At 36.0% G+C, this 12,531-nt stretch overlaps 1 protein-coding gene across 9 annotated transcripts in view; it reads right to left on the bottom strand.

Annotated features, from left to right (window-relative positions):
* lama2 (laminin subunit alpha 2) overlaps positions 1–12,531 on the bottom strand; it is a 337,794-nt gene that overhangs the window by 138,020 nt on the left and 187,243 nt on the right. For all 9 annotated transcript variants that reach the window (XM_018094209.2, XM_018094212.2, XM_018094210.2 and 6 more), the window contains 2 exons: positions 10,528–10,655; positions 3,387–3,473 (listed from right to left, as the gene is read on the bottom strand). In XM_018094209.2, the coding sequence (XP_017949698.2) occupies positions 3,387–3,473; positions 10,528–10,655 (215 nt within the window). The remainder of the gene's footprint in view (positions 1–3,386; positions 3,474–10,527; positions 10,656–12,531) is intronic.

Below are 12,531 nucleotides of genomic sequence, written 5' to 3'. Positions count from 1 at the left end.
CAAAGCAACTGTATACTGCTGTATACTGCTTATAGCGTAGGTGCTATATATTATATATGATACCTTTATATGAAATATATTGTACAAGATGGTATTCAGCACCAGAGATTGTATTCAGAACCACAATAATTTAACAAATAAATGAGAGCACAGTGTAGAAACTATAGAACTGGGAGCTTTTAAAAAGTGAATTACACCAGGGGTACTTACTATTACAGGTATGGGACCTATTATCCAGAATGCTCAGGACCTGGGGCTTTCCGGATAAAGGGTCTTTCTGTAATTTGGATCTCCATACCTTAAGTCTACAAAAAATCATTTAAACATTAAATAAACCCAATAGGATTGGTTTGCCTGCCATAAGGATTTATTATATCTTAGTTAGGATCAAGTAAATGGTACTGTCTTATTATGACAAAGGAAAAGAAAATCATTTAAAAAAAAATTAATTATTTGATTAAAATGAAGTCTATGGGAAATAACCTTCCAATAATTTGGAGCTTTCTGGATAACAGGTGTTTAGATTGGAAAGGATCCCACACCTGTACTAGTAAGCAAAAACTGCCCTATTTCATTTAGTCTAAAACTTAAATGTAAATTAGTATGTGAGTGCTTTTTTGCAGTGTTTTTTCTCATGCCAAATGCAAACAAAAATGGCGTGCCAACATTCTGAAAAATTTGTGAAGCAGCAAATTTTTGCCACAAATCTGTATATGCTCATCCCTAGCTATGACCCCAGGCAGATGTGCAAGAGTGCTAAGGGGCACATGAGCACAACCCTAAGTTCTCATGCACAGATAACTTTGTTGGGGGGGGATAAGGCTGCACCCTACAACTTGCGCTGAAAAAAAAAATCTAGTGTAAAGTGCAGAGTGCATTGTAGGGAAGCCAGGCCAGTCCTGTCCTTTCTACAGTATATACTATAGGCCAGGCAGTAACGAGAAGACCCTGTATATGGTTCGTAATCTATGTATTTATAAATAATATAATAAAATTTGTATTTCAGTTAAACTGTCTATCCCATCTTTCAGGTTTATCAAATAAGACGTATAAGTGCATAATGTATGTTAGTATTTTCAAGGGTTTGAAATAAACTTTATCATTTTTTCCATTCTATGTTAATGGAAAAAAAAAAAAAAAAAGTGCTTTCAAAAACATTTTTTTAGTTATAAAATGAATTTGATCAGTCTAGATTGTTCTGGATTTTGAGTATCCCATTAACCACAGAAAAACTCTTAATAAAAACAGCACAGCAAAACATTAAACAGCAAATGGTGCTATAAACTGCACAACTCTGAAACAAAATAGGACCTATAATAATGGTAACAAAATGAAAACAGCTCAAATTAACACCGGTGTATACTGTATGAAAAATGGTTTTCTGGCAACTGAAATTCACAAATTATGCAAATGTTTTTACAATATTACTGGAAGGTGGTCACAGATAAATTGCTTTGCATTATAAAATATTTTGCAATTATAAATGTAATACAGGCCCCAGGGGCCAACACAAAACTGTTTCTTTACTGGATCAATGTTCAAGTACTGTAAACTTATTAAGTTGTATGAAATATATTATGTTAAGTGCTAATTTTACAATCACTTCTATGAACCTTGTATTTATCTGTTGGATTAAGGAAGGCTGTATATTTATTACTATTATCGATTTGTGATTGGAAGTATGAAGTAAACATTATTATTATTATTATTAACATTTATTTATAAAGCGCCAACATATTCCGCAGCGCTGTACAATAAGTGGGTTTCATACATTGGACATACAGAGTAACATATAAAGCAATCAATAACCGATACAAGAGGTGAAGAGGGCCCTGCCCAAAAGAGCTTACAATCTAAAACATGCCTTTTTGTACCCCTGAACTGTACAGTATCTTACATTCTGCAAAAAGCACTTTACAAAAAATTGCTGTCCAGAAGAAAGTTTGAAATTTCTCTATATACTAATCAATAATAAAAGAATGTCCTTCAAAGAGTATAACCTGTATTCATTCAACACTATACATGTCCATATGTTACTATACACTACTTTGCCCATTTGGTTTAGAGAGAAATAGCACCAGCTGGTGTAACATTTGCACATTCCTTTGAAAAGGTTTTACATGAGAAAGACTGATTTTTCACCTGACAAAAGGCAGAACATGCCTTCAACATGCACATAAGCATTTTAAAACTCATTTTATTGTAGGTCCCAATTGTTTACTCTGCTATGGGTTATTGGGGAAAACATATATAGGTATCAGATCTATTATCCAGAATGCTTGGGGTTTTTCGTATAAGGGAAGCTTTATGTAATTGTCTATACCAAAAGTCTACTAAAAAATATGTGAACATTAAATAAACCCAACAGGACTATTTGCCCCCAATATGGATTCATGCAGCTTAGTTAGGATCAAGTACAAGGTAGTGTTTTATTATTACAGAGACGGTAATCATTTTTAAAGTTTAGAAATATTTTGAGTAAAACAAACTCTATGGGGCTGATTTACTAACCCACGAATCCGACCCGAATTGGAAAAGTTCCGACTTGAAAACGAACATTTTGCGACTTTTTCGTATGTTTTGCGATTTTTTCGGATTCTTTACGAATTTTTCGTTACCAATACGATTTTTGCGTAAAAACGCGAGTTTTTCGTATCCATTACGAAAGTTGCGTAAAAAGTTGCGCATTTTTCGTAGCGTTAAAACTTACGCGAAAAGTTGCGCATTTTTCGTAGCGTTAAAACTTCAAAGGTGCAAAGTTTCGCGTAAGTTTTAACGCTACGAAAAATGCGCAACTTTTCGCGTAAGTTTTAACGCTACGAAAAATGCGCAACTTTTTACGCAACTTTCGTAATGGATATGAAAAACTCGCGTTTTTACGCAAAAATCGTATTGGTAACGAAAAATTCGTAAAGAATCCGAAAAAATCGCAAAACATACGAAAAAATCGCAAAATACCGATCATTACGAAAAAAACGCAATCGGACTCATTTCGACCCGTTCGTGGGTAAGTAAATCAGCCCCTATAGGAGATGGCCTTCCCGTTATTCAGAGCTTTCTTGCCATTGGGTTTCAGTACAAGGGATCCTATACCTGTACTCAAATTTGCATTTCATCCAGTAATTACGAGAAAAGTGCAAAAGGCTCACAAGTCAGCCTATCAGCCCCCTAATACCTACTTTATTTTTTGCTGTATCATAAGGATATGTTCAAGCTAATAGCACAAGCTTCTTTCCTATCAGTGTTATAAATTTATAAGCATTTGGTAGTAGTAAAGACTACATAAACAATGAGCAAACAATTTAGGAAACATATCAACTGTATATAACGTGTCTGTGATTGAATCTGTATATTAATGCATTGTTACTTAGTACAAGATATCCTACCTTTCACAGCGCTGTCCTGTATATCCAGGACGACACGAATCACAAACCAATCCTCGAGTTTTGTCCAAATGGCACGTTGGGCTGAAGCTTTGTTGATGAGAGTAGATCAGGTTAAAGGAAATAAGAAAGAAAACAAATGTTAGCAGCATATTTGTCTGCTCTCCTCACAAAACATTAGACTGGATACAAGGAGAAGAAAAACTGCCCTCTAAGTCCTACACACATTTTTAGCTATGGCTCTAGCCAATAGTCTGCTCTACTATTTCTACTAGCTCTACTATTTCTGCAGACACTGGATATAGTACAGTGAATGGCAAGATCCCAATGGCATGTTGTGATAGGGCTTACTTTAGACTGTCACAGCTCCTGTTGAGCAAGGAATAGACAGGAATGTGCAGCTGCTTGTCTGTGCCCTGAGGGCCACCATCAGAATACAGTGCATTAAAATAACCCATGTGGCAATGAGAAGAAATACCAATGCATTGGAGTGCACAATACACCCAAATGATTTTAGGTGTAAAAACATCTGTAATGAAAGCAGTTGTCTAGTCTACTATTATAAAGGCTGGGATTTAGCAACTCAGGAGTGAAGCTCTGACAGTTGAATTAGCATCAGCCTTTGTTAAATTCATATGTTAATTACAGTTGTGCATTTACTGCTCATTGAAAGTATTTATGAGATGCCTGGCATATTGTTATCTCCTTACCCAAGTACTTTATGTGTCTATAAATATAATATATATATAAATATATATAAATAAATATAAATATATATAAATATAATATATCTATAATATTATATATAATATATATATAATATATATATATATATATATATATATATATATATATATATATATATATACTGTATATATTTAATAATATATATATATATATCATTTTTATAGGAAGCAAGCCTTTATGCAAAGTCATTATCAGCACTGAAAATGAATATTTTTATATTATAATACATATCTGATTTGTTTTATTTATCTATCCTCACTGGATCAGTTTTGTGGTGGTGTGTAGTGGAGGTGGGTTGCTCAGTGTCATTTTCTAATATATGATTATTTTTAGTTACAGCATTTTGGTGCACAGGTATGGGATCCTTTATCTATAAATCTGATATCAAGAACGCTCCAAATGATGGGAACAGATAAGGGATCCAATAACCATATTGGTTTCTGTGGGCCCTGAAGTCAGTACGCTTGGTTGAGGTTTTGGCTACATGAAATATTACTCTGTATCATGATTTAGCTTTACAAAGCACCAAAAGCAATTGGTTGTGAATGATGGAAACCACAGATTATTGTTCTATGATGTATTTAGAAGAGTAGTCTGAATGCCAAGTATAGACAAAGAATTTAAGCACAGTTTTAGCCATCTGAGTTTGTCTGAAACAGTTTTATTATCTGTCAGCTGCATTATCTGAAAATGAAATCTTTATTGCTTGCATTGAAAGAGTTCCTCATTTATTCATGTTTTAGAGAACAAATATGCAGCTGGTACTGTAAGTATGCTTATATTCTCACACTCATTATGATTCTAATTGTAATTTACTGTCATTGCTATCTTTGTATATCTACATTAAAAAAACTTACATTCAAGCAAAAGTATATGATAGTTTAAGAAGGAAAACAGTCATTAAATCATAGCTTTAAAAATGAAAGCACAAATAAGAGCAAGCCTATAAACAACATGTTATTTTTTTCATTTTATATTGTAGGGTTGTCTTAGTTTAGGATGCTAAATACTGCAATTATGGATTAGGGAGCAGGAATGGCTTAATACGGGTCTGTTTCATTGAAAGCTAGGGATGTAGTGAACATTGCCAAAAATGTTCGCGGACCCGTTCGCAGACTTTCGGCAAAACTCGCGAATATTCGCAAACTTTGCAAACCCCATAGACTTCAATGGGAAGGCGAACTTTAAAACCTAGAAAAGCCATTTCTGGCCAGAAAACTGATTTTAAAGTTGTTTAAAGGGTGCCACGACCTGGACAGTGGCATGCAGGAGGGGGATCAAGCAGAAATTTCTCTGAAAAATACTTTGTAAAAAAAACGCCAAGAAATAACGCCAAAAAAAAACAGCCAAAAAAAACGCCAAAAAAAACCGCAAGCTATTCCTATGTATACGCAAAGGCAAAAAACCGAAGCGAAAAAAACGCGGCGGAAAAAACCGAGGCGAAAAAACGCGGCGCAAAAAAAAAAACGCGGCGAACCCAAAATGGCGAACAGTTCGCCGGCGAACAGTTCGCTACATCTCTATTGAAAGCTTGCAGGCCACATATGTACTTTTTACGACCTCTAGTCTGCACGGCTGGAACTAGGGGTAGGCAAAAGAGGCAGCTACCTAGGGCGCAATGATTAGGGGGTGCCGGGCAGGAGCCTCTCCTGCCTACCCCTAGTCCTCCCCCTTTGCCATTGCCCCCGCTGCTTGTCATTAGCAGTGGGGGCAATAACCCATTACATGGCACCCCCCCCCCCAACTGCGCATGCACGCCATGAGGGGGGGGGGGAAGGTGCAGGGGCGAGGTGGCCAACCGGGTTGCCTAGGGCGCCCGGTCAGCTTGGACCGCTCCTGCATAGAACATTATTTCTTGGTTATTTATGAGAAAAACATGAAAGAAGCCACATGTTTTTTTGAACAGCAGCAATCAAATTATTAAGCACAAAGGCCCAGCAATTTGAAACATAGTTGTAGTTAAACAATTACTTTAGGGCATCCACTTATACATTCCCATAAAACTACAATTTATCTTTTGTATAACTTATACATAAATGTTGCAGGAACTGTAACTTGCACTACTGTTTGCGCAGTAACATAGACACTCTGTATATGTATGCAAGCTAATTGATAGCAGAATATATAACCAACATGGACTGGCTATAGCAGAGTAAATGCTACAGACTGACCAGGTAGGCCTGGTTAGACTCAGCTGGCTAATAAAGAAGACTGAAAGCCTGTCTAGTCAGTCTACAGGAGAGCTTTGACGGAGAGACATAGGTGTCTGTGAATCCAACATACAGGAATCTATGTGCCTGTACACACACACACACTCACACACACAGTTGCATATGCAGAGGTCTGTAATATTGCTGCAGTTGATGTGTCAGTGCCACTGGTATGGGAGGGAAGTCTCTTTTATACACACTATTGTTACACCTGTATCTGGCTATTGAAGTATGATTTGTATCTGCATGTATAAACTGCAGGAGGGTGACTGGCAGCTGCTGTAAACCTGTTGATGAGCAGCTCAATACCCAAATCAAAAGATCCTGAAGTGCTGTGTATATGTGGATATAAATGATATAAACAATAAGCTGCTTTACTATTATATGTACATATGCAGCTTCATCAGCACCCAGCCCAGCCGGCTTAATTCCTTTACTTTTCCTTTGCACATTTGTGCTGTTGAGGAATGGGGCCTCATAACATGCCACAGCAAATCAGCTTTCACATTGCTCTGTCACTCACACATTTCTGCGTCACTGACACAGACCAGGGAGCCAGAGATTCTGGAAGGTAGGGGATTGGATGCTGCTTCAATAATTAGCCATAACTTTGTTATAGTGCTAAAAACATTTTTCATGATTGTTCCCCTTTAATTATCATTCCAGGCTGTCCACAGCACGATGTAAAAACATTACACTTGTATACACTTTATAAACTCTTGGACAGAGAATCGCGCATTAAATTCATCCCACCATGTGCAGTGATGTCACCACGCACAATATGATTACAATATCAAATTTATTGCCCTATAATTTCCAGGCTGAGATCTTACTCCCTTTTTAAATATATGAATGACATCAGCTTTCCTCCAATCCCTAGGCACCATACCAGATAAAAGTTAGTCTGAGAATATCAGAAACAGATGCCTGGTTAAAACTAGCTCTCTCAGTACCCGAGGGTGTACTCCATCTGGCCCAGGTGCCTTGTTCACATTAATCTTGTGTAACCCTTTATGTACCATATTCTTGGCCTCTTGGCACTCAGGCTCCTCTACTGCATTCACTGGTTTAGCATATTTGCCTTTTCTGTATCAGTTATAATCAAACTGTTACCATAATTCAATGGAGCAACACTCTCTACTTGCATCTGTTTACTATAAATATATTTTAGGGCTAGTTATAGCCTCTGCTGCATTGCGCTCCTCGTTTTCTATCTTAGCCTTCTGGATTGCTGTTTTACAAAGCTTGTGTTTATATTCGTTAAATGCAGCCTCTGTCCCCTCTGACTTGTATTTATTAAACGGTTTCCTTTTTTCCCCTATTAACTTATTTACTTCCAAAATAAAATAAAAAATTTGATCACAGCAAATTGGGTGCACGTCATCATACTTCAAACTAATGTTATGGTGAATTTCCTATTGGAAATCTAATTAAGCAAGAACTGGTTTTTAACCCTGACACTACAGAACCTTCCTGTTCTCAGGCACGAAAAACACTGTATCATAATAATAATAATAAAGAAAATATTATCTAAAAAGAACTATCTTTTACATTGTGTTTGCATTTCATTCACTTAAAGGAGGCCTCTTTACAAATAGGTAAGAATACTTTAATTCTTGAGTATATTGTAGCTATATTTTAAATAAAACCATATAATACAATTAGCCACACACCAAGGATATATTATCTGGGAGATAATAGTTATTTACTAATTGTAATTCTCCCATTGCCTGAATCTAAAGGCGGCAGTTGTAAAAGTGGCAACATTAAATGTGGTTGGCAGGTGACAGCTGTTGCCTGACAAATATTTCTTTTTAGCAAAGCAATGACTTGGAGGTTTTTAAGCTGAATTAATGTGCTTTACTAGTTCATCATTTTCAGTGCCTGTACCTAAATTACAGCCTGGAATATGTGAAGAATAGTGGAAATAACAAACTGTAGGGTGCTTGCTCCCACCCCCTTAGTCATGTGACTTGCAAAGTGTCTTACCCCAGTACTTTATAAAATGGAAAATTTGTATTTTTAATGAAGCATTATGGACTACACAGGAAGTCATACACATAATTTTCATGTATGTACTGCATAGCAATTTATTGAATAATGAAAAGTTTTGTGTTTCTTTTTAATAATGGTTTATTGTCCATTATTTGATTTCACTTAACAAACTGAAGAGGTTTGCTTATCACATCTATAAAACTGGAGGAAATGCAGAAATGTAGTCTCTCATAATCATGTGCTTTGTGGACACAGGTTACATAGAGCAGGGGTACAAATAATAGTTAAGGTTATCAATATGGTTTGTTTCTTCTGCAGCAGAAATCTTGCTGCTGTCCCTTTTTCTTTATTAAGGAGGTCAGTGCACCCATCCAGCAATGTCTAGAATTGAAATTCATCCATTTATGTTTGACAGGCGCAATAATGAAAAATAAATGTTTGCTCTTTCTGGGTAACATTTCCTGCACCATTTATTATTAATAATCTGCTAGTTTAGTCATTTTATTCGGGTAAGTGAATTTGGAAAAAATTATTAGCTACGAAAAAACAATCAAACATATTTTTCACTCATTATTCCTCAATGTGTGTTTTGTGATGCCTGCTGTAAAACAAGGAAAGGTTGCCTAATGTTTAACTCCTGGTTTTCTACCCATTCATTTACACAATGGAATAGCATCAAAGATTCAGATGAGTTGCTGTAATACTGTGTAAAGCACGTTCTTTAGAAACTAGTATGGGCAGATAACACACAGCAGGGCTCATTTACTAACATATTTGCCAAATTGCATATATTTCATTGCCAATAGCAACCAGTCAGAAGATAGCTTTAAACAGGCTAATAATAGTTAAATAATGAAAGCAAAGATATGTGGTAGTGTGCAATTTATACCTTATTCTGGCAAATCTACCTATGTATTTACTATAAAATAGGTCTTGTATTTGTTACTGTGCATTGAACATTGATAATTTCATTTATTTAAAGATTTTATACAAACATAAGGGGTCATTTACTTCTGAGAAGGCAGTGTGCAAAGTGCAAAACAATTGCAAATGGACATTTTTTTTGCACTTTGCACATGGCCTTCCTCTGTCCCTGAATAGTGCAAACCTTTATGCTCCATTTTGCAGCACAGAGACCTGCAGCTGCTTCAAAGAATACAGCACTGCCTGCATTTGGCAGGACTGTATTCATAAGGAGCAGGAGGGTATTAACATTATTTAGATGTATAATAATGCCTAATGTAACCGCTGTTGTAATATGTGAGGACATTAACTCACCTGGGTGTTCCATCACCTTTATAAAACTAGCCAGCCTTTGACTTAATTGGGGCCCTTTTAAGACATTGGTAGGCTCTGAGCAAAGATTTATTTGTTACCCCCCCCACCCATACACGTGGCCATTCAGGGCTGAATCGGCAGGTAAGGAGGTAGAAACAATAGGATTTCTACCTCCTTCTGCCGATTCAGCTCTGAAGGGAGATTTTGATCAGGCGCCTTCTATGGCGCCCGATCAAAATTTTCCAACTGGCCCGATCGGCGAGTCGGCCGATATCAGCAGCTTTCTGCGATATCGGTCGACTCGCCGACATACCATACACGCACCGAATATCGTACAAAACGAGGTTTCGTACGATATTAATCGGTGCATGTATGGCCACCTTAAGGCAGGACAGTTAGAAGAGATGAATGAGAAAGACTGCTGGGTAAAGTTAGTACAAACACAGTGGGCCCCTAGAATCAGTGGGCCCTGGGCTAATTCATTTGGTCATGGAACTTCTTGGTAACTTATGATATCCTTAAGTTTTACAATTGGGATGCATTATTCACTATATAAGAGCTTTTGAAGCAAATACACTCTTTATAAATGTTGAAAGTAACAGTTTCTTTAAATTATTTAAATTCTGTCCCTTGTTATCATAAACATGTTAGATGAGGGAAGATCAACAACAGACACACACTCCTTCACTTGTTAAAAATCTAAACTTGCTACTTTCACTTGCTTACAGCAATAACAACATACATTTGTCATAAAAATAACTAATGTGTGCTATTCATATAAGCACTGACTTCAGTATTAAATTCCAGCTTCTTACCAGAAGATTATTTTTTATTCAGATATACTATATACAATTATCTTTCCATTAATAAAGCTTTAAGGTCAATGCAAAATTGCTTTCTCTATCAGTACTTACTTATTAGAATCGATGGTCAAAGGACAGGAGCATGGCTTACAGTCTTCAGCAGTGCCCTCAGAGGGATTGCCATAGAAACCTGGCAGACAATAATCACAATATCTGCCATAGGTATTATGCTTGCAGTCCTGGAAAAAAAAGACAAATATGCATTATACTAATTAGCAGACAAAAACATGAAACTTTGTATTTAACTATACATTTACTAAATGCTTGTGTTGTGAGTTTTTTTATGCTGTACCCTTAAACAACAAAATAAATTTGTGCTATAGGTTATTACTCTTTGTGAGAAGCAATTGTGGCAAATTCTGTGTAACATATATCAGATCTATGTCTCAGATTCATTCCTTCTTCAGCCAAACATTACATTTTTTTTCTATATATAGTTTTAACCAATCTTTTTTATTTAGTTTACAGCTTATAACTTTGGTACTGAACTGAAGGGTGTGAATTGCAGAATCTGTCAAATTCCCCGTCACCTAATAATTAAAGCATATCAGCACTTAATAATAGAACGAGGATTCTTAGATAGTAAAAATAGACATGTCTCATGTGCAAGGTAGGATTCATATCCAGACCACACAATGAATTTAGGAAGAAAATGTTTCCTAAAATAGATAATAGAAAATTCCTTTGAGCACTAAAGAAGAACGAGACATTGTTTATTAAGTCAATGGCACGTGGGGTGATTTTAAACTTTTTGCCAGCTGGGAGCTTTATAGCTCTGTGGGCAGGGGGCAAAACACTCAAAATCACTTCTTCATTTACTGGAATGGCAGTCGCCTGAAAGTGGCAGGTACCTGTTCTTGAAATGCTGCCTGGTACCTTTTCAAACAATGATGGCTTGTCAAGTGAGCACACTAAGTTAAAATGCTTGAAATATTGTTTTGTGCCATTGCCCTTACAGGGAAAACCTGGTGTTCTTTTATTAACACATATTTAGAAAGCAGCATTCAACAGTGCTAAAGATCGTTGCTCAAGACTCAGAACATGGGGCCACAGTTACATCTATGCAAAATAAGAATATTTCATACACAAGAGAATGTGCTACAACCCAAATGTTATGTGAAACAACGATTATCATGGGTACCATTGTTACCATGTATCTTCCAAATAAAATGGTTAAACAACTTCAATTGTATATTCCTTCAGCAGAGGACATGTCACAGACAGCTTTTTTAATTAAGCTCAAATACATTCATATATTCTGAGGCCTTGACTAGCTTTTATGAGAACTTACAGCAGCCCTGTGAATTAAATACAGTGTGGCAATGTTTATTCTGGAATCAGTTGCATTTTAACTTATCTGCAAGCCCACTGTACATCTTTATTTGGCAAAACTGTTTTTTGTGCATTATATCCATGATAAAAAGGGCTGTTCTTTAACTGCAGGCAATAGTAAGGTGACAAGAAGAATTGGTTTAGGCACATAATCATTTTGGGTAAAGTTATGGAGAAAAATGATATTTTATTAAAAATCATTAGAGCAAAATCTCCCTTGAAGCAGACATGGATCAAATTTTCAAGTTTTAGCAAAAAAGCCATTGAAAACAAACCCATCATAAACAAACCACCAAAAATTATTCATATGAGCACCTCTAATATAAAATGTTCCATTATTAGTAGTCACATGTTTTCTTACTTTAAATAAAATGCATAAGATATTGTATTTCACAATGACAGTTATTCGCTTTTTAACATGCAAGCCAGGCTACTTATAATTCTGTGGAATTTTAATGTGCATAGGTCAACACTAGATCTGCAACAGTATCTCTTTTATCAGATTTTCAGTCCTTTCCAAACATATCAGGTCCATTCTTCACTTAGCTATATGTTTTAAATACAGTACAGTAGGATAGAGATCATTATATGCTAATGTAACATCAAGATTTTTGACAATTTCAAACCAACAGTAACAGTAAACCAGCAGTGACAAATTCTTGATCCATCCACTTGCAACTGTTTGTCACTATATTTTAGAGTAGTGGTTGTGATCATTATGAT

The sequence above is a fragment of the Xenopus tropicalis genome, chromosome 5 (genome assembly GCF_000004195.4).
Source record: "Xenopus tropicalis strain Nigerian chromosome 5, UCB_Xtro_10.0, whole genome shotgun sequence".
Lineage (NCBI taxonomy): Eukaryota > Metazoa > Chordata > Amphibia > Anura > Pipidae > Xenopus > Xenopus tropicalis.
The sequence above is the reverse complement of the archived record's forward strand: the minus strand, read 5'-3'. Positions and strand labels throughout refer to the sequence as shown.